Here is a 22428-nt window from a genome sequence, read left to right as displayed (position 1 = left end):
TGGGAAGTAGAACCCTCTAGCACATTTCTATATTCCAGTGGCCATGAAACCTTTGATCTGGACATCTCTGCTCTAGGACTGGAGGTCCCCACAGCAGCTACCTGGGTTCCTGACCAGCATCCAGACTTTCTCATCTCCCCTCAGGCCAATAGAATCATCAACAACAGAATAAATCACACCCAAGTAAGCTGCATAAAAAATCAACACATTCAAGTGAAAGTCATGACATTTAAAGCTAGCCAGTCAGGAGAGCCAGGCAAATGTGATCCCTCACTACTATTATTTAACTGTGTGGAGTATAAAGCCATTGTCCATTGCCTGCTTGGCTTATGAATATAGATAGCATTATGCACAGTGCATTGAAATATTCAATAGGTACATAAAGCTAACTGCACAGAGTCTTGGAGTTGTAATAATACAAATGTCTCAACAGAATCACATTTTAAAGGCTGCACGTATGGAAGAATTACCTCAAGCAAACAACAAGGAAAGGTAATCAAAAACAAGAGCATAAAAAGCTTTCCTATCCAGCAAGGAACAGAGCCTCTCTTTCTTAGCAATGACTCACACACCTAATCCCTTTTGTTCAACTCCCCATTGTCTTAAACGTGCAATCCTAACACCACTTACCTGGGACTAAGCCTCATTGAATTCCATAGCACTTACGTCTGGGTAGTTATGGTTAGGATTGCACTCTTAGTAGTAGTAGTAGTAGTAGAAGAAGAAGAAGAAGAAGAAGAAGAAGAAGAAGAAGAAGAGTTTGGATTTGATAAACCCGCCTTTCACTCCCCTTCAGGAGTCTCAAAGCGGCTAACATTCTCCTTTCCCTTCCTCCCCCACAACAAACACTCTGTGAGGTGAGTGGGGCTGAGAGACTTCAGAGAAGTGTGACTAGCCCAAGGTCACCAAGCAGCTGCATGTGAATGCGCGGAGACGCGAATCCCAGATTAGTCTCCCAGATTACGAGACTACCGCTCTTAACCACTACACCACACTGGAAATAGTATTATTTCCTCCATTTCCGGAGTTGCAGCACAACTTTGTTCAGCCACTTAGTGTTGCAAAGAATGTGGAGAAAGAGCATTCATGGATTCCTCATAGCAATCCTATCTGCTCAAATCTGTCCAATACTAATCTGAGGCTAGTAGAGGAAAACAATCAACCTGGGACATGGGGAGAACGAAGTTTGCTTTCCTCCCCCCCAGGGAGGGTGTTCCAGGTACTACCTGCTGGGACACATGCTGGTGAGGAGCTAGAATGGAGCGACCAGTAGCACTTGAAACAGCTGAGGATGCCTCCCTTAAACTGTCATGATTTTGCAGGAATGATTCAAGTGCATAGTGGAATGTAAGGTTTGTGCAATGAAAGTACTGTAGATTAAAGTGCAAAATCTTCCTAGAACAACAAATCCACTTGCAAAAAGAAGAATTTCTGTGGTTTGGAAAATGATGGGAAAATGCATTGAGAAGTGTGGGATGGATGAATGACTACCAGTAAGATGTATAAGTGTCCAACAAGCAAATGAGCATAAATTCAGGATGAATGCTCACTGCTATTTAAGAGAATGAACACTTGCCCAGTAAAGCCTGGAAACACTCTAACTCTGTATTAGTAAATCAGGATGAATGCTCAAAAAGCAGGTCATTTGGAGGGGTCCTAAACTTGTTTGGTCTTTCTCACTCTCCAGATATTTGTTTGAGAACTGCTGAGCCAGGTTTCATGAGTCTTTGGCTCCCAGCTGCATGAGTCTTTGGCTTGAGCCCCTTGTGGTTGAAATATTCCAAGAATCCAAATAATACGTGAATTTACAGAGAAATGGGAAAACCTCTATCCTTAGCCCATTATATGAGAGAGAGCTAGTGTGGTACAGTGGTAGCAGAGTGTCAGAGTATGAACAGATTTAAATTTGCCACTAAGCCAGGAAACTCCATGGAGAAACGGAAATAAAAATGAAATAAAAAATAAATCACGTGTAGGACTTGCTAGGATTATTATCACAAATGGGTGAAAGGGCAACAGCTATGCAACATAAAGCAAAATAAAAGGGGAGGAGAAAGAAAACAAAGATTTACAATAGGAAATAAACAATACTGTGGCTGACCAAATTGCTAGTTTGTCACAGGAGAAATGCATGATTTTACCAACACACACAAAAACCATAGTTCTGCTAATTCTCTTGGCAAACTGGCCATATTTCATACAACATATAATTGATTATTTCATTGCCCACAATGCATATTTCATGGCACAATGTCCAAGAATGAGGTAACTTCTCAGTTAAACAAAATATTTACTAGTGTCTGGAAAAGAGCCTGACTGAATCGATTTTAGTGAACTATGGCTGTCTAGGATTTCACTGTATTCTAAATACTGTGAATGGAAAATAAATCCAGATTTGTTTTGTTTTTGTTTTGTTTTTTAAAAAAGAAGCATGCAAATTAGTCAGCTTTGCATGATTTAGCATTTGCAACATATAGCAAAATTATGTTGTTCTGTCTGTGTCTGTTCCCTGTGACTAGGGAAGAACTAGGGTTGGCATGCAAGATTTGCTATGTGCAATTTGAAGGACTGTGAAAAGTGGCAATATACTGTTGAAATGATCATTGATATAATCAGCATCAAATGCTGTGAACAGTTAATGTCTTAGTATAATTATAACTATAACTAATATTTACAGTCATCAGTGTGCATGCACATAATTATTTGTTTCATTATTCATTTTAATTCTACCTTTCTTCCAAGAAGCTCAAGGTGGCAAAACATTTTATTTTCACAATGTTGAGAGGTAGGTTAGGCAGATAGGCAGTGATTGACCCAGGATCACCCAATGAACTTCATTACTCCAGCTGGGATAAAAGCTCACAGTTCTTTAAAAAGTTCCAGTGGCATCTGGTCTGTCTTTGAGCAGAATGCAAAGTTCTGGTTCTTACCCATAAAGAATACAGTTTTACCGTGTTGTAGATGCAAGGTAACTGAAACAACATTAGTTCACCTACCACCTGTAAAATGGACAACTGCTTTCATGGATTTGCATCTGATGGACTGTAGTCCACAAAAGCTTACATCTTAATAAATTTGTTCATCTCTGACCTGTTGTTTTTTTAAACAAAGGATTTGAAAAACTGAAAGCATAAGACCTTTTGAATCAAGAGGACAAGACTGTTCATATGGAATAACTGACAGAACATTTAGACTTATCTAATACACAATACCTGTCCATTCCTACTGATACAAAAACAACTAGAATTGTGCCATGGTATGAATTCTTTGCTAACAAGAAGGGGAAAAAAACCTACTGGCAAAGCTACAGTCTTTGGGTTGTTTTTTTTCTAGGGTGTTTCTGTGGCCCCTGACCACATGCTGTTGCAGTGTGTGGCTCTAAGTTATCCCAGCAAACTCGTTTTTCTTATAGTAGCAGGTATAAACGGCATGATGGCAAAATTATACACACACTTCTCCATGCCTGACAGCACTCTGGCCTTCATTTATTCTCAATCACACAAACACTGTCCTCCACTGACAAGCTGGATGAAGGGCACTTCACTGATTTATTAGCTATAATATGACACACCACTTCTTGGCATGAAAGACAAGATTGATTTTTCACCCATGAACCAGGCAATCTACCCTAGTCATTCCATCTGCCCTGCTGTGACACGACAGGGGACACGACCCCAATGTCAGGAATGCAAAACATGTGTGGATCGGTGTGGTGGCTGTTTGGGCTGGGATGGATGTAAAAACTACATCTTAATGGAAGGTTAACTGAAACATAATCTGCAAAGCTGAAACGAGCATTAGTTCACCTACCACCTGTAAACCAGTAATACGCTTTTCATTCAATAAATTCTTTCTAACAGGTTGGGATGGAAGGAAAAGACCTAGTAACCCAGATGCATTTGCTGCGCGTCTCAGATGAGCACCAAGGAGCGCATCAGTTTAAGTACAGGTTTCCCTTCATTACCTTCAGCTGCAGCCAGAAGAAAGCATTTCCCAGAAGAATATCTACATGCTATACTACTCCAACAATAGGATTCTTTATTCTAATGAAGGCCATCACATTGCACTTTAGGCAAGGATATATCAAACAAGAGGATATGGTTAGAAAGCATTAGAGCTAACTAAATGTCATTTGAAACCCAGATACAGCAGGATTAAATTAGTTAGGCTCAGATTGTGCCCAGTCCCTTAAATATTTGTTCCCATGACTCATGCTAGCAAAAGTGCAATTTTTAAAGCTGACCTTTACTGATGGGATAGAATCAACTCAGGCATTCGGTGCTTTTAGTAAAGCAAAGCATTATTCTCCAGACAGAGGGACATTATACCTCTAAATGCATAAGCAGCAACACATTTTCTTATTTTTAAAAGAATATATCTTGGCATCATGCCATTAAAGCAACCAGCTCATTGGAATTCAGATTTTGGCATCAAATATTTTCTCCTTCACAAAACTTCATCAGATGGCAGCTGTGCAGCTATGAGACTGTTTGTAAGATCACTACAGACTGTTCACATGGAATTAATAGGAACCATGCAAGATCTCCACAGTGGCTTGTTACGTGTCTAACAACAGGACAATAACTTGTCCCTTTATTTTCCCAAAGCTCCTCCCCCCCAACACACTGTTCCGTCCAAGATTCATCCAATATCTATGGAAAACCTCTGCAGGCTGTCTCTGTTATCCATGGAATACCTTCTGTAAATTTGTGCATATAACCCCCCCACCTACCCCCCCAAGCTGTTTCCCCGCACTTCTCTGCTTCCTTTGTGCATCCAGCTACTGCTCTTGGAAAATCAATCTAGACCCCCTGCAAAAGCTGCAAAAAGCGGTGGTTAAACTGACAGCTTTTATTTTATGCTACAATGAGAAGTGCCTTCAATGTATTATTATTATTATTATTATTATTATTATTATTATTATTATTATTACTATTACTATTACTATTACTATTTATTAAATTTGTGTACTACCCTTCACCTGAAGATCACAGGGCATCTCACAACATAAAAATACAAAATGATAAGACAAGATACATAATAAAAACTAAAACCAAACCAAACCAATAACACCTCCCCTTCCACAAACACCTTTAAAAGGACATAGAATGTTTCTGATTTGATCCTGGAATGTCCCACTTTTCCTTAGGATGTCCCCATTTTCTTTGGAGCAATGTTAGAGTATATGGTAAGGTGTCCCTATTTGCACTGGATAAATGTTGCAGGGTATGAAGTTATCTGACCCCTGAGCTGTCTGAAGGTTGTCTGAAGGCAATTATTGTGTTTTTATATATGTTGGAAGCTGCTCAGAGTAGCTGGTGCAACCCAGTAAGATGTGTGGGGTACAAATAGTAAAATTATCATTATGGAATGGGATGTCCCTATTTTCATCGGAGAAATGTTGGACTTGCAGGGTGGAAACCAAGAGGGAATAGCTTAGTACAAAGTTGAAAGAAGTAAAAAGAGAGGAAAGCTTCAAGCTGGCTGGTACACAAACAGATTTTTTTTATTATTTTTTTAGAGATAAAATGTCCCGTGTGTTTCTTTCTTTCTTTCTTTTAAATCAACATCACAAAATTTCTGCTGGAGCCTAATTTATTTTGCCCTTATCTACTGAAACAACTTTCTCATGATTTCTTCTCTCCTCTAGAGAGTAATCTCAGATTTTGAATCACTGAGCAAAAAACTCCAAGCCTGCTTTGACTTGTCCAAAATATCCAAAGTTTTCTAGTGGCAGAATTTACTCAGAAGTCCATTATTGTTTCACCTGCTTAGAAACTAATGCAAATCTATCAGGCTGCAAAGGATTTGTTTTGTTTTAAATTCACCATGGGTACCATTTTCTAGAGTGCATAAGTGGTTTAAGGGTTCTAAATCTTAGTAAAAAGCCCCTGGGACTTAAATAAGTGCTTCCCATCACTTTTGAACCTAAGAGTTGGCCACTTTTGCATTTATGCCATGTGTAAAATTCAGCTGAAACTGTCTTATTTAAGTGTGCATGTGGAGACATGCCAGAGAACTACTACAGCCCATAGTAAGAGATCCTGAAAAAGTAATACACCAATAGTGTCATATTGTCCTGTTCCAAACATCACAACAAAACCTCTATCCCCTTGCCAGATACTTAGCTTTTGTCCACCTCATTCCTTGCTTCAGGATAGCCAAATATCCTCCTGGCATTTGACATGGATAAAATTTGGCCTGGTCCCTGGAGGGTCCAGCATTCTCTAGACTTGTCACAAAAATAAAGCTCCCCCATAGGCTGGTTGTAAACTGTAAATAAACTGCCGACACTGGCCTTGCCCAGCTTCCAAAAGCCCAGCTCGCCGGGCCCTCTGGGGCTCATAAAACAACAAAACAAACAGCAAGCTCACTAGCAGGAGTCTGGGAAGCAAGCCAATCTCATTATAGGGGAAGCAGCATTAAGCTCTCGCTCTTTTTAAAGCAGACAAACCCCCCTCCTTTCCAAAAGTCAGTTATAGCTGTGACTGGCTGGAATAAAGTAGCGTGGGGAATGGGGGGGGGCAGGGAGAAGGGGCTTTGTAGACAAAGAGGGGACAGCACCCAATGGCAGGTCTCTAAGTGTATGTGTACAGAGCTTTGCAATTTGCAGCAGAAATGAAGTATTTCCAAGTGTCCAGAACGGTCAGGCTTGAATCACCATGACAGAATTTCAATTTGCAAAAGGAGTCTGGGTTGACCATAACCCACTGCTAGCTTTTCAATCTTAAACAGAGCTCTCCTTAGCTTTATGGAAAAGCAAGAGGTGCTCCAATGCCAGGAAGTTAATAAATATGTTCAGTTTGATTTTACACAGCAAAGTAGCTGCTGGAAATAAAGGTTTGCAACCACCCAGAATGATTCACAGAGGGAAAATGAATTTCTGTGCCTTTTTTTTTTCTTTTTTCTTTGGCTACCATAGGATGCCTTCCAGAAAAGTGGTCCATTGCACTCACCAGGGCTTTACAAATTTTGGTTGGCTTTGTCACAGAGCCCAGATGTGTGATTTGCCATCAATCCTGCCTCTTCTTCTTGAATGAAGGGCCAGCATCCTGTCTGTGATGGCACACTGAGTTTTGGAAATGCTCCAGGTGCTGCGAAAGCCCAGCATGACTGCAGGGGCAAGGCCCTGCACTTCTCTTTACTCCAAGCTGATGTGTAAGGGGATGAGGGCTCATCCGTATCATGATCACCTTGGGCAGTTGCTCTGAGCTGAGGCAAGGGGGTTATGGGATTCCCCATAGTGATCACAGCAAATGAATTTATTTGTGGAGTCCTGGCATGGATGCAGCACTCCTCTCCAGTCCCCAACCTTAAGCATAGCTGGGGAGCTAGAGACTATATCGATTATAGGCTATGTAACAGTATTATCTGCTCGTGGGACATTTTAAGATTGCCATAACCAGCACGTTTATGGATTACACTCAAATGCATACAGTATTTGGTTATGATATGCACAGCCTGTGCTGTTGTCAGTCTCTCTCTCTCTCTCTCTCTCTCTCTCTCTCTCTGTGTGTGTGTGTGTACACACACACACACACACACACACACACACACACACACAATTTCACTTAGGTCCCACTTTTACCTAAATGAACTCAAGGTGGTATGCATGGCTCTCCCCACTCCTTATTTTATTCTCACAACAACCCTTTGAGGTAGGTTAGGCTGAAAGACAGTGATTGGCTCATGATTACCCAGTGAACTTCTTGGCTGAGTGAGGATTTGAACCCTGGTCTCCTGGTCTAACAGTCTAATCCTATATTCCTGACTGTTAAGCTGTAATATTCTGTACTTGAGGTTAAGAGTATTCACTCAGTATTTGCAAAAGCAATATAGAGACCCAGCAGGTTTGTGATGTAGCCAGAAATAAGGAATCTCTCCAGCTCTTCTGCGGTACTGGGGTCCTTGCAACACTGAAATCCTCAGAGAAAAAGAGACAGACTAGTCCAAAGAGTTTCACAGGAATGGGCTAATTAGCTAATAGGAAATAGCACACCACCAAAGGAATGTAATGTTTCCAATAATGAATCCTCAGAGGACATGCAGATAAATTTAGAAAAATGATACATTCAGCATCCTGACTTTTTTCTAGCAGGGAAATCCCCACAGGGCAAAAAGAAAGGGAGGGAAAATCATTCATCTGGAGACTTCGAGTAATAGCTATGAGGTGGCTTGCTATACAATCAGGATTCCTGGCTTTTCACCCCCATTGGCTCAGACTGGTAATCAAAGTGGTGACCCTGTAAATTGTGTTTAGATTTTACAATGCACTTCTCCTCCACAATGCTTTAAGGCAGGCAGACAATTGTGTTACTAGCAGGAAACTGAGGTAGGGAGCATTCCATCCCCTGAATGCTATGGCAAAGTGTTATTGCTTTCAATAGCAGGTTAGTGTCCCATCCATTGTTAACAGCCTGTCTTTTCCCCCCTGTGTAAACACAATTTCTTGAAAGCCTTCTAGATTTTCCAAAATTGCTGCTAGCAACCCTGGAGGAAACTCCACCCCCCCACCTGCAGAGTAACCAATGTCTTATGAAGGGCAATGAATAAAGCGGTCACAGCCCTAAGATCAGAGACACATGAAGGTCATTAATATCAATAAAACACAAAGTTGTAAAAAGATATGCTCAGCCAAAACAAACTTTACCAACACTGTCTGATTTTTCTGGGATGCCCTTTGCAATTCTTCCCAACTAGCTCCCTCTTCATCTGATGAATTATTTAATTAATTACATTTATCTCCTTCCTTTCCTCCAAGGAGCTCAAGGTGGTCTTCATGGTTCTTCCCCTCATAACAACCCCATAAGGTAGGCTGGCTGACTAGTCCTAGTCCAAGATGATAACCTTTCCACTTTTTCTATAACAAAGATAAAATCAACTAGCACAATAGCCCTGAGATCTAGTTTTCTGACTTACCTGGGGCACCTCCATCTGCCCACAGTTGTCAGACTGATTACCCGCAACAAACTAGGGGAGAGTATGTGATTTCATTTAGAAAGGTGATAAGAGATGCCTCCCCCCCTTTCAATTTACTTTTTTTACATGATTGTCAACTGCCCTGTAAAATCAGATTGATATACAGAGGGTGTCCCCCCCCCCCATGAACAAAGTAATAATCCAAAGTAGAAACACTACAGGCTAGTAATTCACCTTTTTTCAAGCTCCTATCATGGTGACTGATATATTAAATTTGAAATTCTACCTTGCATAAAGAGAGAGGAAGGAAATGCCTAAATCATGGGTAGGCAAACTAAGGCCCAGGGGCTGGATCTGGCCCAATCACCTTCTCAATCTGTCCCTCGGATAGTCCAGGAATCAGCATGTTTTTATACGAGTAGAATGTGTGCTTTTATTTAAAATGCATCTCTGGATTATTTGTGGGGCATATGAATTCATTCTTCCTCTTTTTTCAAAATATAGTCCGGTCCCCCACAAGGTCTGAGGGATGGTAGACCAGCCCCCTGCTGAAAAAGTTGGCTGACCCCTGGCCTAAATGGTAGTTGTATCTGGTGTTCTGGAGTGGAGATTAGCCACCACTAAACAGCAGCCAAGGTGACCAGGGTCCACTTCACAGAATAGAGGAATATTGTCTTTTACAAGGTCAGAGTGTTTGTCTGGCTCGCCCAGTACTGCCCACTCTGGCCAGCAACAGTTCTCCAAGGTCTCAGGCAGAAAGGTCTACCTGATCGCTTAAAGAATAACACATACTCTGCTCCTGAACTATGAATCCTCCCCCTCGGTGGTACTTAGTGACTGTGTTGTCTTACTACCATTGCCTCACCAGCTGCCATTACTAAAAGCACACAGAGCTTTCAGCCCAACAACGGAGCTGCTGTTGTCCCACTTAACACTCGGATGTTCAATTCGCTTCCATGTGATGGATTGGTTGGAGAATCCATGTGATGGATTGGTTGGATAAAAGAGTAAGGCAGGCCTATCTGTAAGTGTACCAGCAAGGCTGGCAAGTTTGCAATGAACCAATGCAGCTGACCCAACTTCTCTGAGGTGAGTCCTCTCACTCTGGGATAGATTGCCCACTATGTATGAATGTGACTAAGGATGCCCTTAGTGCACCACTTCCCACCCTACAGAATGTTGATAGTTCCGCTGTCTTATCTACTGCACAGTATCAAAAACTGGAAGGTATGTAAAGCACGATGCACCCGTAAAGCTAAAACCATTACGGAGTAAGAATAGTCAGGTTCTAGGACGCATCAACTAATCCTCTGTGATGACTCTTTGTCAACCCAATCCCTCTTGCTGGATGGCTGGCAATTTTAGTGGAATAGTAAAATGAAGCAACTTCAGATCAGGCATGCATGATGGAGAATTCTGTTACATAATAATAGTATTAAACAGCACTACAAATAATATCATCTTTTAAACGCCATGAAGGATTAGTTTCAGTATATGTTTGGGATAAATTAACCAGAGATTTAATCTAAATTCCCAGCAAATGTTTGCAGACCTCTGGAACACAGGAGGCATAAACACAAAAACCCATTCCCTCTCTTTTTTCTACTCTGTGACTGCAGTAAAGCCAAACACCATATATAGATCTACTCTGCATCAGAATCGTAGATGTTTAAAAGGCCTCCACTACATAAATGCCATCGGGGATTAAACCAACCCGGAAAGAGCATTCCTTTAGTAATCCTACATAATTAATGGGACACAATTCTACTTGGTATATTAAACAGCTAACATGCAAGCACAAGCTGCTTGCTTTAAGTGCCTTTAAAGCTAGGCCTTCCCCAGCCACTAATGCAGTACAACGCACTCACCACCCACTGTCTACTCATCTAGGGTATCTTTGCAATATGTTATCCTGGAATGCGGGGTTCAAAGCTACAGATGAATGGGGGGGGGGTCATTTATATAGTGGGTTAGGCCAATAGCTCACAGAGTACAATGCTGCTAGTAGTCTACTGGAGTCTGTACTAAGTGCAGTACTGGAAGCAAAGGAAGCAATTATAGAGTGATAAACCATTTCCTGCCCTGGATTTCAAGCAGCCAGGTACTACACATGAATACTGAGAAGTGTCTTACCACCTTCAACAAGGCTTATTCGCAGATAAATGTGCATAGGATTGCGGCCTAATTAACACTTACTTATGAGTAAACATGAATACATAATTATATGGGAACAAGACCCATTGATCATGGTAGAACTTATTATTTATTAATATAGTTTTATCTTGCCTTTCCTCCAAGTTGCTCAAGGTGGTGCAAATGGTTCTTCTGTCCCAATTTTATCCTCTCAATAAACAATCCTATGAAGTACGTTAGGCTGAGAGATGGTGACCAGCCTAAGGTTATCCAGTGGCCTCCCAGGTTTGGAGTAAATATGCATGGGATTGCACTGCCCTGAATGGCCAGTTTATCATTTGTCAGTATGAGATTGCTTCCATGTACCACTTGTCTGGAATGCTTTGTTAAATTCCACCCTTGGATGAGAACCTAGGTGACCACAGTTTAAATACCCACCCAGCCATAAAGCCATGCTGGGTGAGCTTGAAGCAGTGGCCATACCTCAGCCTAACCTACTGGTTGCTGTGAGAATAAAATGGGGAAGGGAGAGAATCATGTGTGCCACTCTGAGCTCTTCCGCAGAATGGTGGGCTATTTTATTCATATAATATAATAAAAAAGTTGCCCCACTGGTATATTGTACTACATTGCATTTTTATGCACAGGTACCAGGCTGCTTTCTGTCCGTTCTAAATGAAAACTGGTACCTCCCCCGGACAGGTCAAAATCACCAGCTTTGTTATTATTCAATGGAAAGGAATGGATCAATGTATTTGGAGACTGCTGACGCTAATTTAGCAATGAGCTTTGACATGGATATATGGAATGGAAAGTCCAACTTAATCACTGACTCCTAAGTTCCACAAAACAAGGCTTTTCTTTAAGGGCAAAAGGAATCTGGAATATTTCTTTGCCTCGGGCAAGTAGCCTTTCCTCTGTGATGCAAACAGGAAGGAATGTTATCTAATGAAGTCAATCTATCACACAGAGGTCAGTAAGAAGGGTGGAAGGTGAGAGGCAAGACTACATTCAGAAAAGCAAAGCTTACCTCAGGCTATGGGCTGCCCAAGAGGCTACCACTGCCAGTTAACCCGCTCCCTTCTCAACAGAGAGAAGAGATATTGTCCAGTCCAAGCAGGACTTTTACTAGCAAACAGTAGGAGTGCTATCAAGAGTGCCTGCTCACCAGGCTTTGGTAAACATACAGATAGTATTCCAAAAGAGATTAAAGATCAGTTCTCAGTGCAAATCTGTGGCCATGAATAAATGGATGAGCCTCAAATACAGTGCAACACATTAATTCTTGGTAGTGGCATAACTGTTAAACTACCCAAGTGTGATTTTAATATTGAATACCTTAAAACACCAGGTGTTTTGCACGCTGTGCCAAATTCTTTCAGACTTAAAAGCCAGCTAACTGATGTCAATGCACAGGTTTGCACTATTTCCCTCCTCCATTTACTACTGGAGCTTCCTACTGTAGCAAATATCCCCCTTTTCTTCCAGGACATCCAACCACACTCATTGAGGGAGCCAGCCAGCCAGCCACACTGCACAGCCCACCTTGAAGCACAGCCACAATGAACTGAGCAAACATGACACATGAATCCTGTCCCACTAAGGTCTTTGATCACAATAACCTTCGGGGTGACTTAAGAAGAGCAGAATCCAATCCCACGAACATTTATATTCCAGAAGTCTACGTTAACAGTGGGGGAAAAAGCCAGCAAGAGAACGTAAATGATGGGCACCATCTAGTACTGTTAAAATCCATGTTCACTGCTCTGCCCTACCATCACTAAACAGACACTCTGGAAAGGATGCCCTTTCACTCGCTCCAAATGAAGACAGTTTTTGGACAGTTTCTTGCTTCCTAAGCAACCAGTAAAGAACCACATTTCTATGTGAAAGAACACATTTCTTCAAGAAACAAGTGCAAACAATTTTGGATGCCTTGCGTATTGTCTAAGGCAGTGTTTCCCAACCTTTTTTGAGCAAAGGCACACTTGTTTCATGAAAAAAATCTCGAGGCACACCACCATTACAGCCCCGTGACGTCAGCGCGCAGCGTCACGCCGGGAGGGACATGAATTGCTAGCAGATTACATAATCACCTCCTTGAGGGCTGGCTCATCTTCTCCGAAGGCAGAACCCCATTAATTAACAGCACAGACTCACACCATAGCCAAGACGAGGGGGGAAAACCTCAGTCATGCACAGTCATGCACATGTGGGGGCTAAATGAGGACGAAGACCGGGCAGAGAGCAGGGTTCAAATCACCCCACCTGGCCAGGACAATCCCTGGGTGCTCCCTTGGGCTACTCGCCTGACCCACCTCGCAGGGCTGTTGTTGCGAGGATAACACGGGGAGAACCACGCGCGCCCCCGGGAGCTCCTTGGAGGAGAAAGCGGGCGATGAATGCAATGCACAAAATATATGAGAGGCGACCATGTTTTGCAGGTGAGGGGCCCCCGCCAGCCTCCGCTTCCAACACCCGGCGCAACGACGCCGAAGTTTCCCCCCGGGCTCGGCTCGGGGAGCAGCGCTGCTCCCCCCGGCTCCCCTTCGCCCTCCCGGCTCTCTCTGCCGCCCACTGGGGACCCCCCTCACCTGCCAAGTCCGGAGCGCCGGTGGAAGTTGCATGCATGCATGCAGGGCGCCGCGTTGCCATTGCATTGCACTGCACTCCATGCAACGCCTGCACGCATGCATTGCCTTGCACGCCCGCCAAGGGGTCTCCCCGCGTTCCGATGCGTCCCCTCCGGCACGGATGCAGCATTGCAAAAATAACCCCCCCCCGACACAGCCCTACCTGGGGGGCAGCCTCCGCCTCCGCCGCTCCGCCTCCGCGGGGATCCCCGGGCTCCATCCTGCCGCCCGATCTCCACGGGGGCGCAGGCAGGCTGCGCGGGGTCTGCGCGGAAGAACCCCTGCCCGCCCGGCCGCCGCCGCTGCGCTCATTCCATGACCGGGAGAAGAGCGCTTCAAACAAAACGCCCGGCCCGCCAGGCCACGCTGGGAAACGTAGTTCGCGCACCCCGCGCGGGCGCGGAGCCCAAGGGCGAGGGGACTACGGATCCCGGCAGCCCCCGCGCCGGGGACGGAGGGGGAGAGGCCGGGTGCAGGGATGGAGGGACGGGTGGGCGAGCGAGTGAGTGAGTGGCAGCCGCCAAGCCTTGGCCGAGAGCCAGGAAGGGCCTCCCCAGAGGAGGAGGAGGAGGAGGGAGGCGCAGAGCGGGAGGGAGGGAGGGAACCCCAGGGGTCATCTAGTGACGGCGCCCCAATCGAAAATTTGACTTTTTAAAAAAAAAATCTTTCGAATTTTTTAATTTTTCCCGCGGCACACCAGGCAACATCTCGCGGCACACTAGTGTGCCGCGGAACAGTGGTTGGGAAACACTGGTCTAAGGCAATCCTTATGAACTGAACAGCTAAACATCCAGATGTGCCTCTTACAGCTACATGGAACTGTGGGAGAAAGTGGTTATTAAGCAGACCATGCAGTCTCAGGTATATTGAATTGCATCCCCCCCAGGAGAATGATAAAATCTACTTTTTTTCCCTTTGTAAAGCAATGAGACCCCCACAAGAATCTGTGCATGTGTGAGAGTCTTTACATTTCTAGTGGCTTTTGTATCTCTGTAGTGCTTTTAATGGTTGGGCTTTGACTTTAGAGCATAACTGACAGCAAATACAAATTACACTTACCTGTCTGATGGTTTCAAGTGTACCCTTTTTATTTTCAAATTACATTTATACTTATCAGTAAACTGGCCTCTACAACTATTGGAAGCCAGCTATACTCTCCAGCAAAAGACAGAGAAAAGAAGAGACATGGTCTGAGCTCCCCAGAGCCAAAAGAACAAACTTACTTTCTTCAGCTTGCCGCTCTTGGTGCCCACAAACACCACACTGTAGCCATTGTAGACATATGAAGTGACAGAAGTCATCCGATCGCGGCTGGATGTGTAAAGAGTCACCCCTTCTACTGGTATGGAACCTCCCAGTGGCTGGTTAATGTCCAACCCACAGAAGTTGTCATCTATTGGGACTGGCTGAAAGGGAGAAGGCATTTTGGTGAGTGTGGATGACAGGCAAGAAAGTGGAGACAAAGCAACCTTCATAAGGCTAAGCCTCCCTAAGCAACACCTGACAAGAATCATAGAATCATAGAGTTGGAATAGACCACAAGGGCCATCGAGTCCAACCCCCTGCCAAGCAGGAAACACCATCAGAGCACTCCTGACATATGGTTGTCAAGCCTCTGCTTAAAGACCTCCAAAGGAGGAGACTCCACCACACTCCTTGGCAGCAAATTCCACTGTCGAACAGCTCTTACTGTCAGGAAGTTCTTCCTAATGTTTAGGTGGAATCTTCTTTCTTGTAGTTTGGATCCATTGCTCCGTGTCCGCTTCTCTGGAGCAGCAGAAAACAACCTTTCTCCCTCCTCTATATGACATCCTTTTATATATTTGAACATGGCTATCATATCACCCCTTAACCTCCTCTTCTCCAGGCTAAACATGCCCAGCTCCCTTAGCCGTTCCTCATAAGGCATCGTTTCCAGGCCTTTGACCATTTTGGTTGCCCTCCTCTGGACACGTTCCAGTTTGTCAGTGTCCTTCTTGAACTGTGAACAACATCTAGCGTATAACAAATCTTTGTTCAGCTGGGCCCAAGGCAGCATTCCAAAATCTGAGACCAGATCCTTTTTAGATCTCTTATAAGACTTGCCTGGAAGATTCGGTTCATGGTGGCATCCTCAGAACATGTTTTACAAAACCCTTTGCAGAAGTACACTTGTGTACATGTGCATATGCACACAACTGCATATATCATTTCCATTGGTGTCTCAATTACATTTTGCAGACTTTGGACCTAAGGAACAAAGATTCCTTATACTGAGTCAGACCACTGGCCTGTTTAGCTCAGCATTGTCTACAGTGGCTGGCATAGCTCTCCAGAATTTCATAGAGGGAATATCCCCAGCCCTAAACCAATGCAGATGCTCTACCTCTGAGCTATAGCTTTTCCCCAAGGAAAGGTTTGATCACTCACATTCCTCTGTGTTTCATAATTTCCCTACCTTCATTGAGAAGAGGAGGCCTTGCACACACCTTGAAACATCATAACCACAGGGGTGAGAACCTGTGGTTCTCGAGATGTTGAAAGACTACAACTCCCATGTTCCCTGAACATTGGCTATGTTGACAGGAGCTGATGGGAGATATAATCCAACAATACCTGGAAGTTCCCCACAGGTTCTCCACCCTAGCTCTAAACTGACCCTCAAAGCTTTGTTGTCTTTTCACTAGCTGCTAGTATACATAGACCTAAGCAAAATGCTATTCAAAGTCCTTAGGATGCATTGCTTCCTGAAATGCACCCCACTCTTATTCCCCTATTCCATCACCTGTTAGCATTTTTGCTTCCACAGTTCAGCAGACCCAGGAAGCCAGCCAAGCAGAGAGCTAACTCCTAAGCCATTTTATCAGCCTTGAATTGAATTTAGTACCATCCTTAGTACACTGGACTTTCCTCATTCAGACACAGAGCTCTTCATTCTGCTCTTCCTCTGCAAATGACATGGCAGAGGGGTGATGGCTGAAATTGGCTATATCATTTTCCCCACTTGTCAAAAGAAAGAAAAAGATTCAGCTGTTAGTAGAATAGGATCAAAAACAGCCAGAGAAAGTCTGAAGGGAGAAAAGAAACTGATTTTCTCTATGTGTTTGGTTCCTTCTCTCATGCAGTCATCTCCACACAATCCAGCTTTAATGACAAGAATTACCGTAACAGTTTGCTTTTAAGAGAGCACCACAAAGCACCCGGTGAACTGCAATCAGCTCCAGGAGGCCAAGCACTTTTGGGAACCCTTACATTTTTGGGATCGGGGCCGGGGCTCCCCATGCCTAAAAACCACAGAAGCGCCTTCTCTTCCTCCTGCCATGGAGGGGAAGGAGGGTCGAAACAACCTCCCACCAGTGGTGGTGCCAGGAGGAGCCACCAGTCAGTGAACAGTGCAGCTGCTGCATCTGGCTCCTCCTCTGGCTCCTCCCAATGTCCTGACATCACGTGTGCAATGTCAGGATGTCGCTTGTGCAACATTGCGCCCCTCCCCATCGGCCTCATAAGCTGGCACTTTTGTCTATCGTTTCCCTCCCCCCATATAAATCAGGAGCATAGCCCATTCCAAGGGCCACATTGCCTTCTGGGCAATCTTTTTTTGGTTGGGGGAGGCACATGCCAGGAAATAGGCAAATGTGGATAGAACAACCGGTGTAAATCTTACCTCTGTATAGTACCCTTGTATCTACACAGTGTCACAAACCTCTTACTATTCCATATCCAGGCAAGCAAGAAGCATTATGAGAATTCAAGGACACTTTCCAGCCAGGCAAAAATGCTAAAGGGCTGGTTCAAAGCAGTGGTGGTGAGAGCAATGGCCTGGGGAGGGTCCTAAGGGCCAGACAGAGCAGCTTGGAGGGCTGCAACTGGCCCTCCAGGTTTGAGGTTCCTCACCTCTGCAATAAATGTTAAGAGACCCCCCCCTCTATAAAAACTTTGAGCATTTTTTAAAATGAAGATCCTGAATAACAAGTGAATGCTACATAGCATCTTCTGTCTATGATGAGTGTGACCAAACAGGATGACTATCTAGCTCCAGTGAAATTAAGGAACCTTGTCTTAACAATGTTTTAATTACCCTGGCACAACTAGCTGCATGAATGTACACATTAAATGGGATGTCTCTTAACACCCCAGTTTCTTTTATTTGCCACAATAAGCTACAGAATAAATTGATTTTTCTCTGTCTTGGATCTTCTGCACTTATCCAAGTGGGCCAGCTACATTAATCAATATCCAAGAAGACCAAAATGTGCAACTGAAATTGGCCATTAATCTTTCAGGCTTGTTTGCATGAAACCTTCCTGCTCAGGGAGGAAGGGTGCTTCTTTGCTGCACTTTCAGGTTTGGCTTCAGACCAGATTTCAAGAAGAAATGGAATCTACCAAATCAGCTACATCTTAGTTTTGCCCTCCATTACTATAACAGAAGAACAACTCTTGGCCATAAAAGAATTTGCCTTTCCATTGTGATTAATGAATGGATTCTATTTCTCAGTTTGATACTTGGGGAGCAATGGCAGAAATAACTCGATTATAGCTCTGCTTTATGCAGGAATGCTGATAAATGGCAAATGTTTTTTAAAAAGATTTTCCATAACTAGTTATCCCTCCCAATGTCCTGCTGAGGCTGATACATCATTATTGGTGTTCTTATTTTCCATACGAGTATGAGAAAACAGAACTTGCTCAAGGTCATAGAGGAAGCCAATGATTTGAACCTACTTGAACCAAAATAATCATTATATTATTAATTAGAAGGCAACAATTCTTCAAGAGATGTTCTCCAAGTTCCTATGAAGGATATCAGAAACCAGTTTTTACACCCTAGAATTTCTGTTGCTACTCAATATTGCTCACTACAATATTTTCTATTCTTCTGCAGGAAATCTAGGTGAAATACTGTGAACATTCTTACCGCCTTGGTACACTGAACATCTTTCCCAAGCAGCCAGTTGAGTTCCAGGTTGCCTTCCCCTTGGTAGCAAGACTGTAAGCGCTCCTTAATTTGGGCATTGATAGCACGGATGGGAAAGATGCAAAGAGCTGAGTCATCAGGGGGCTGGTGATACTGCTTTTGTCCCTTGGAGAAAATGGCAAAAAGGACATCATCCTGGGCAGTGATATTGAGGGACCTGGCCAGCACCTCCCCGGGCTTGGAAAGGTAGGCTGCCTGTAGGAGGCGATATTCCACATCACCTTTGACACAACCAAATGGCAGAGAAACATAGGAGTGGAACTTGGGGTCATCCTTGCAGAGACGCACAATTCGAGATGTGTAGAAGAGATCGCTAGCTGAGTTGATGGAGACACCCTCAGGAGTCTCTGGCTGGACAGTCAGAAAATATACAAAGTTGCCACTGGAAAATCCATAGATATAAAAGATGTCAAAGTGTGAAACCAAGGCCAGTGTGTCTGAAGGGATTTTTATGAGTGATGAAACAAAGTCACTGTGAAGTTCATAATCCAACATAGCTGATGACTCTGGGTCACGTGGCAGCTTCCGGCTGGAGAGAGTGGGGAAGTAATCCTGCTTGCCATCTACTGCTGTACCAATGAAAAGCTTCCCATCCTCACCCTCAGAGCGAACTATAACTCCATACATAGTGCCAGTTTTGTTAACACTGGAAAGATAGTGCTCCTTCTTGTGCGATGGTTCCACCAGGATGAAGAGATCATCCAATCGCAGCAGCTTGCAGACTCCTTGGTAGAGGCTCCCACAGGCCAACAGCCTATTTTCTGTGTAATCAATTATCAGCAGCTTGTTCACATTGTTAGTCAGTGTTAGGATCTCAGTGCAGGGCTGCACTATGAGTGGTGGGTAGCAGGACTTGTTGTCCTCCTCTGGTCCTGTCTTGTGAGCAACCAAGATGGTCAAGTTTCCAGACAGCTTGTAAACCCGATTGATGGCTCCCACATAGACTGCTCCAGTGGCCTGATGGACAGTCAGATGGTTGAAAGTCCAATCACGGTTCTCAGAGTGGAAGGTATTATAGACGGGAGTGCTAGTGGCGTTCCATGAAAATAAAACCAGGCAAAGAAACACCAAGGCCACCGATGAGTCTTCGGAGTCCCATATCCGAGGCCAGATCTTTCTCTGTTCCATTCTGTGGTGGAGAGTGAGGAGGAAAGGGAGTGTGAACCTCAAAACTCCCCGTGTGTCTCTCTTGCCACAGCAGTGTTTCTCACATGATTCTATAGAAAAAAGAGAAAAAAAACAGAAGAGGGGAGATTAGACCTAAAATATCATGTAGAAAGAATTTAAACACTCCTCTACCCACTCACTAAAACTCCTTGAGATCAAAAGAGGACATCTCTAAACCCATGAACAGCGTTCCCATTTGGGTAAACACTGCAGGCTTTAGCACTCTGTTCCGCCTCTGTGCATTAATTGTTACGCAGTTTAACTGCTCATAATATGCTCTGAGTCATGAGTTCATTCAGCTGCAGGAGGGAATAATCAATCTCAGCCCAAAGACAAGTATTTTGCAGACAGTTCACCTACCCAGGCATCAGATCTAAGAACCTTGGCTGGGAGGGGGGCTTATGACAAGGTGTTGAATTGACAGGTGAATAAGAAGGGTTTCCTCTCTGTGAAATCCATGAGGGTTACAATGTAATTAAAGAGAAAGAAATATCAGGAAGAGATGGCTTACATGTCTGCAGCACCTCCTGTTTGTTTCTACATTCCTCACATGCACAGGCATTGTGGTGCCTTAGGCTGTGTCTGCACCTTCTGTAATTGGCAAGCCCACAGAGGGCTGGCTCCATGCCTGCTTGCATAATCTGCATCAAGTGGCCTCAGCCACTCACCAGTATGCAACCATGCTGGGAATTTTGACCCCTGGCTGAAGACAAAGAGTCCCAGGAGACATGAATTCAACTTACTGCAGTGTGAGCTTTCATTTATAACCTTAGTGAATGCCTGATGGTTCACTTCATAGATACCACTGGGGGTCTGCTTTGAGATGGAAAGTGATGTTCGTGGGGAATATCTGCTTTGTAAGGTACAATGTGTTGCCATGTCTCTCCTCTTGCATGGAGGGGCAGCAGGGGAAAGTGCAGACAGGGCCTTGGGCTATTAGAAAGCGATACCAGAGCATTTTCATGTCTGTTCATTGTGCAAAGCAAGAAGTGAGGAGAGAACTGTCTTGATCAAGAAGACTGGTGCAAAATTATTATTTGGCATATCATTTTCTGCAGAAGAAAAAGTGCAAAGTTTGCACATCTATTGAAAATGTCTAGTTAGTAAGAGCATGGATTGAACAAGCCATGCATCTGAGCACCATATTTCTTTAGATACTAGGTTCAGCTGAAGTAAAGTTACCTAGAAGATAACCATGTAACCTTTACTCTCCCCATGGCTGCCGCTACATATTTTCTTTGGCCTTCTCCCACACAGACACAATCATACAGACATTATGTAATGAAGCTGCTTCTTTCAAGACACAGCATTGGTTGACACAGCTTGGTACCATCTACTCTTCCTGGGATTAGCTTTTCAGGTTATCAGGTGGGCATCTTTCCTTGCCATCCTGCCTGGGCTCTTTCAATTGGAGATGCTTGGACCTGAATATGGGACCTTTCACATTCTGCTCCTTTCCCATAAATGGGCCACGTGGAAAGAAGCACTGAAGTTGCCTCTCAACAAAACCAAAGCCTTTCCCCTCTTACCATGCTCATTCTTTTCTTGCCTCTCTCCCACTTTACTGCCCCACCTTTGATAATAGCTGTGCTTAAACTGAAAGTAGTTGCAGACTGTGTCCGGTTGCTATCTGACATTCCCTGACCATCGCATCACTCCCTAGGCCAGGTGAATTGTCCATCTAGAACAAGCATAAAGTATTTTGTCACTATGCATCACTGGGGCACCCCTTTCATGGCTTCATCCAATTATTCCATATGATATATGCTGTATTTGTGATGTTCTATTATGTTCTATCACATTATTGTTATTTATTGTTTGTAAGCCACTTTGGGATTCATTTGAATGAAAAGCGGCATAGAAATATAATCAATCAAATCCAGTCCAATAGTTGAGCTGACACCACTGGGGTGTGTGTGTTTTAAGCTCCTTAATATACTCCCCTGTTCTTATTTGCTTTTTCTGTCTTTAATGCTTCAGAAACATAAGACTGAATAACACTGAACCAGGCAAGTCAGGGAGCTTAAATCAAATGTTGGGGATGAGCTTCTGAGAGATACTGAAGGAGCCTCTGTAAAAAGAAAGGTTTTCCTGCCGCTAGTCAGATATGAGTGAAGTGCTTTGTTTGAAAGCTATTTGCTCCTCTTGTAAACAGTATCCTAGGGTTTCTGTCAGTGACAACCTCCGTAGCATTGAACACTGCGCTGAAGCCTTGTGGAATCTCCCAATTCTGCCACCTCCTCTCTTTTCAGCTAGCTGACACTCACCCTGACTAGGAGCAGCTCAACCCCTGCTCTTTGTTATCACAGCAGGGCAGCCTTTGATTGGTTCTGGCAGGCAGCAGCTGTATGCTCTTTTCAATACCGGCTTCTGTCCCTTTTTTGATCTGTACGCTGCCCATCAGCTGTGCATAGTACCTGTCTGAAAGAACATTCATTGCAAGGGGGTCGAGTTCAGCAGCTGCAATTCTCTTTTCCAACAAAAGCACTCAATGGACTCAGACAAGGCAAAGTGCTGTTTACACAAAGTCTGCAATTGCTGTGGCTCTCATTCAAGTAGTTTTGGACATCCACTTACCACACTGAAGCCCTTGGATTTTGGTGTACACAGTGCTCAAAGC

General features: G+C 43.9%; 1 protein-coding gene across 2 annotated transcripts in view; it reads right to left on the bottom strand.

Moving 5' to 3' along the window:
* The window catches only part of PLXNA2 (plexin A2), a 400950-nt gene that overhangs the window by 337118 nt on the left and 41404 nt on the right, over positions 1 to 22428 (bottom strand). For both annotated transcript variants that reach the window (XM_083508745.1, XM_083508746.1), the window contains exons 2-3: positions 18582 to 19858; positions 14909 to 15091 (exon numbers count right to left, since the gene is read on the bottom strand). In XM_083508745.1, the coding sequence (XP_083364871.1) occupies positions 14909 to 15091; positions 18582 to 19769 (1371 nt within the window). In that variant the 5' untranslated portion in view covers positions 19770 to 19858. The remainder of the gene's footprint in view (positions 1 to 14908; positions 15092 to 18581; positions 19859 to 22428) is intronic.

The sequence above is a fragment of the Podarcis liolepis genome (assembly GCF_965112155.1).
Source record: "Podarcis liolepis genome assembly, chromosome: 6".
Taxonomy (NCBI): domain Eukaryota; kingdom Metazoa; phylum Chordata; class Lepidosauria; order Squamata; family Lacertidae; genus Podarcis; species Podarcis liolepis.
This window is presented reverse-complemented; position numbering and strand designations above follow the sequence as displayed.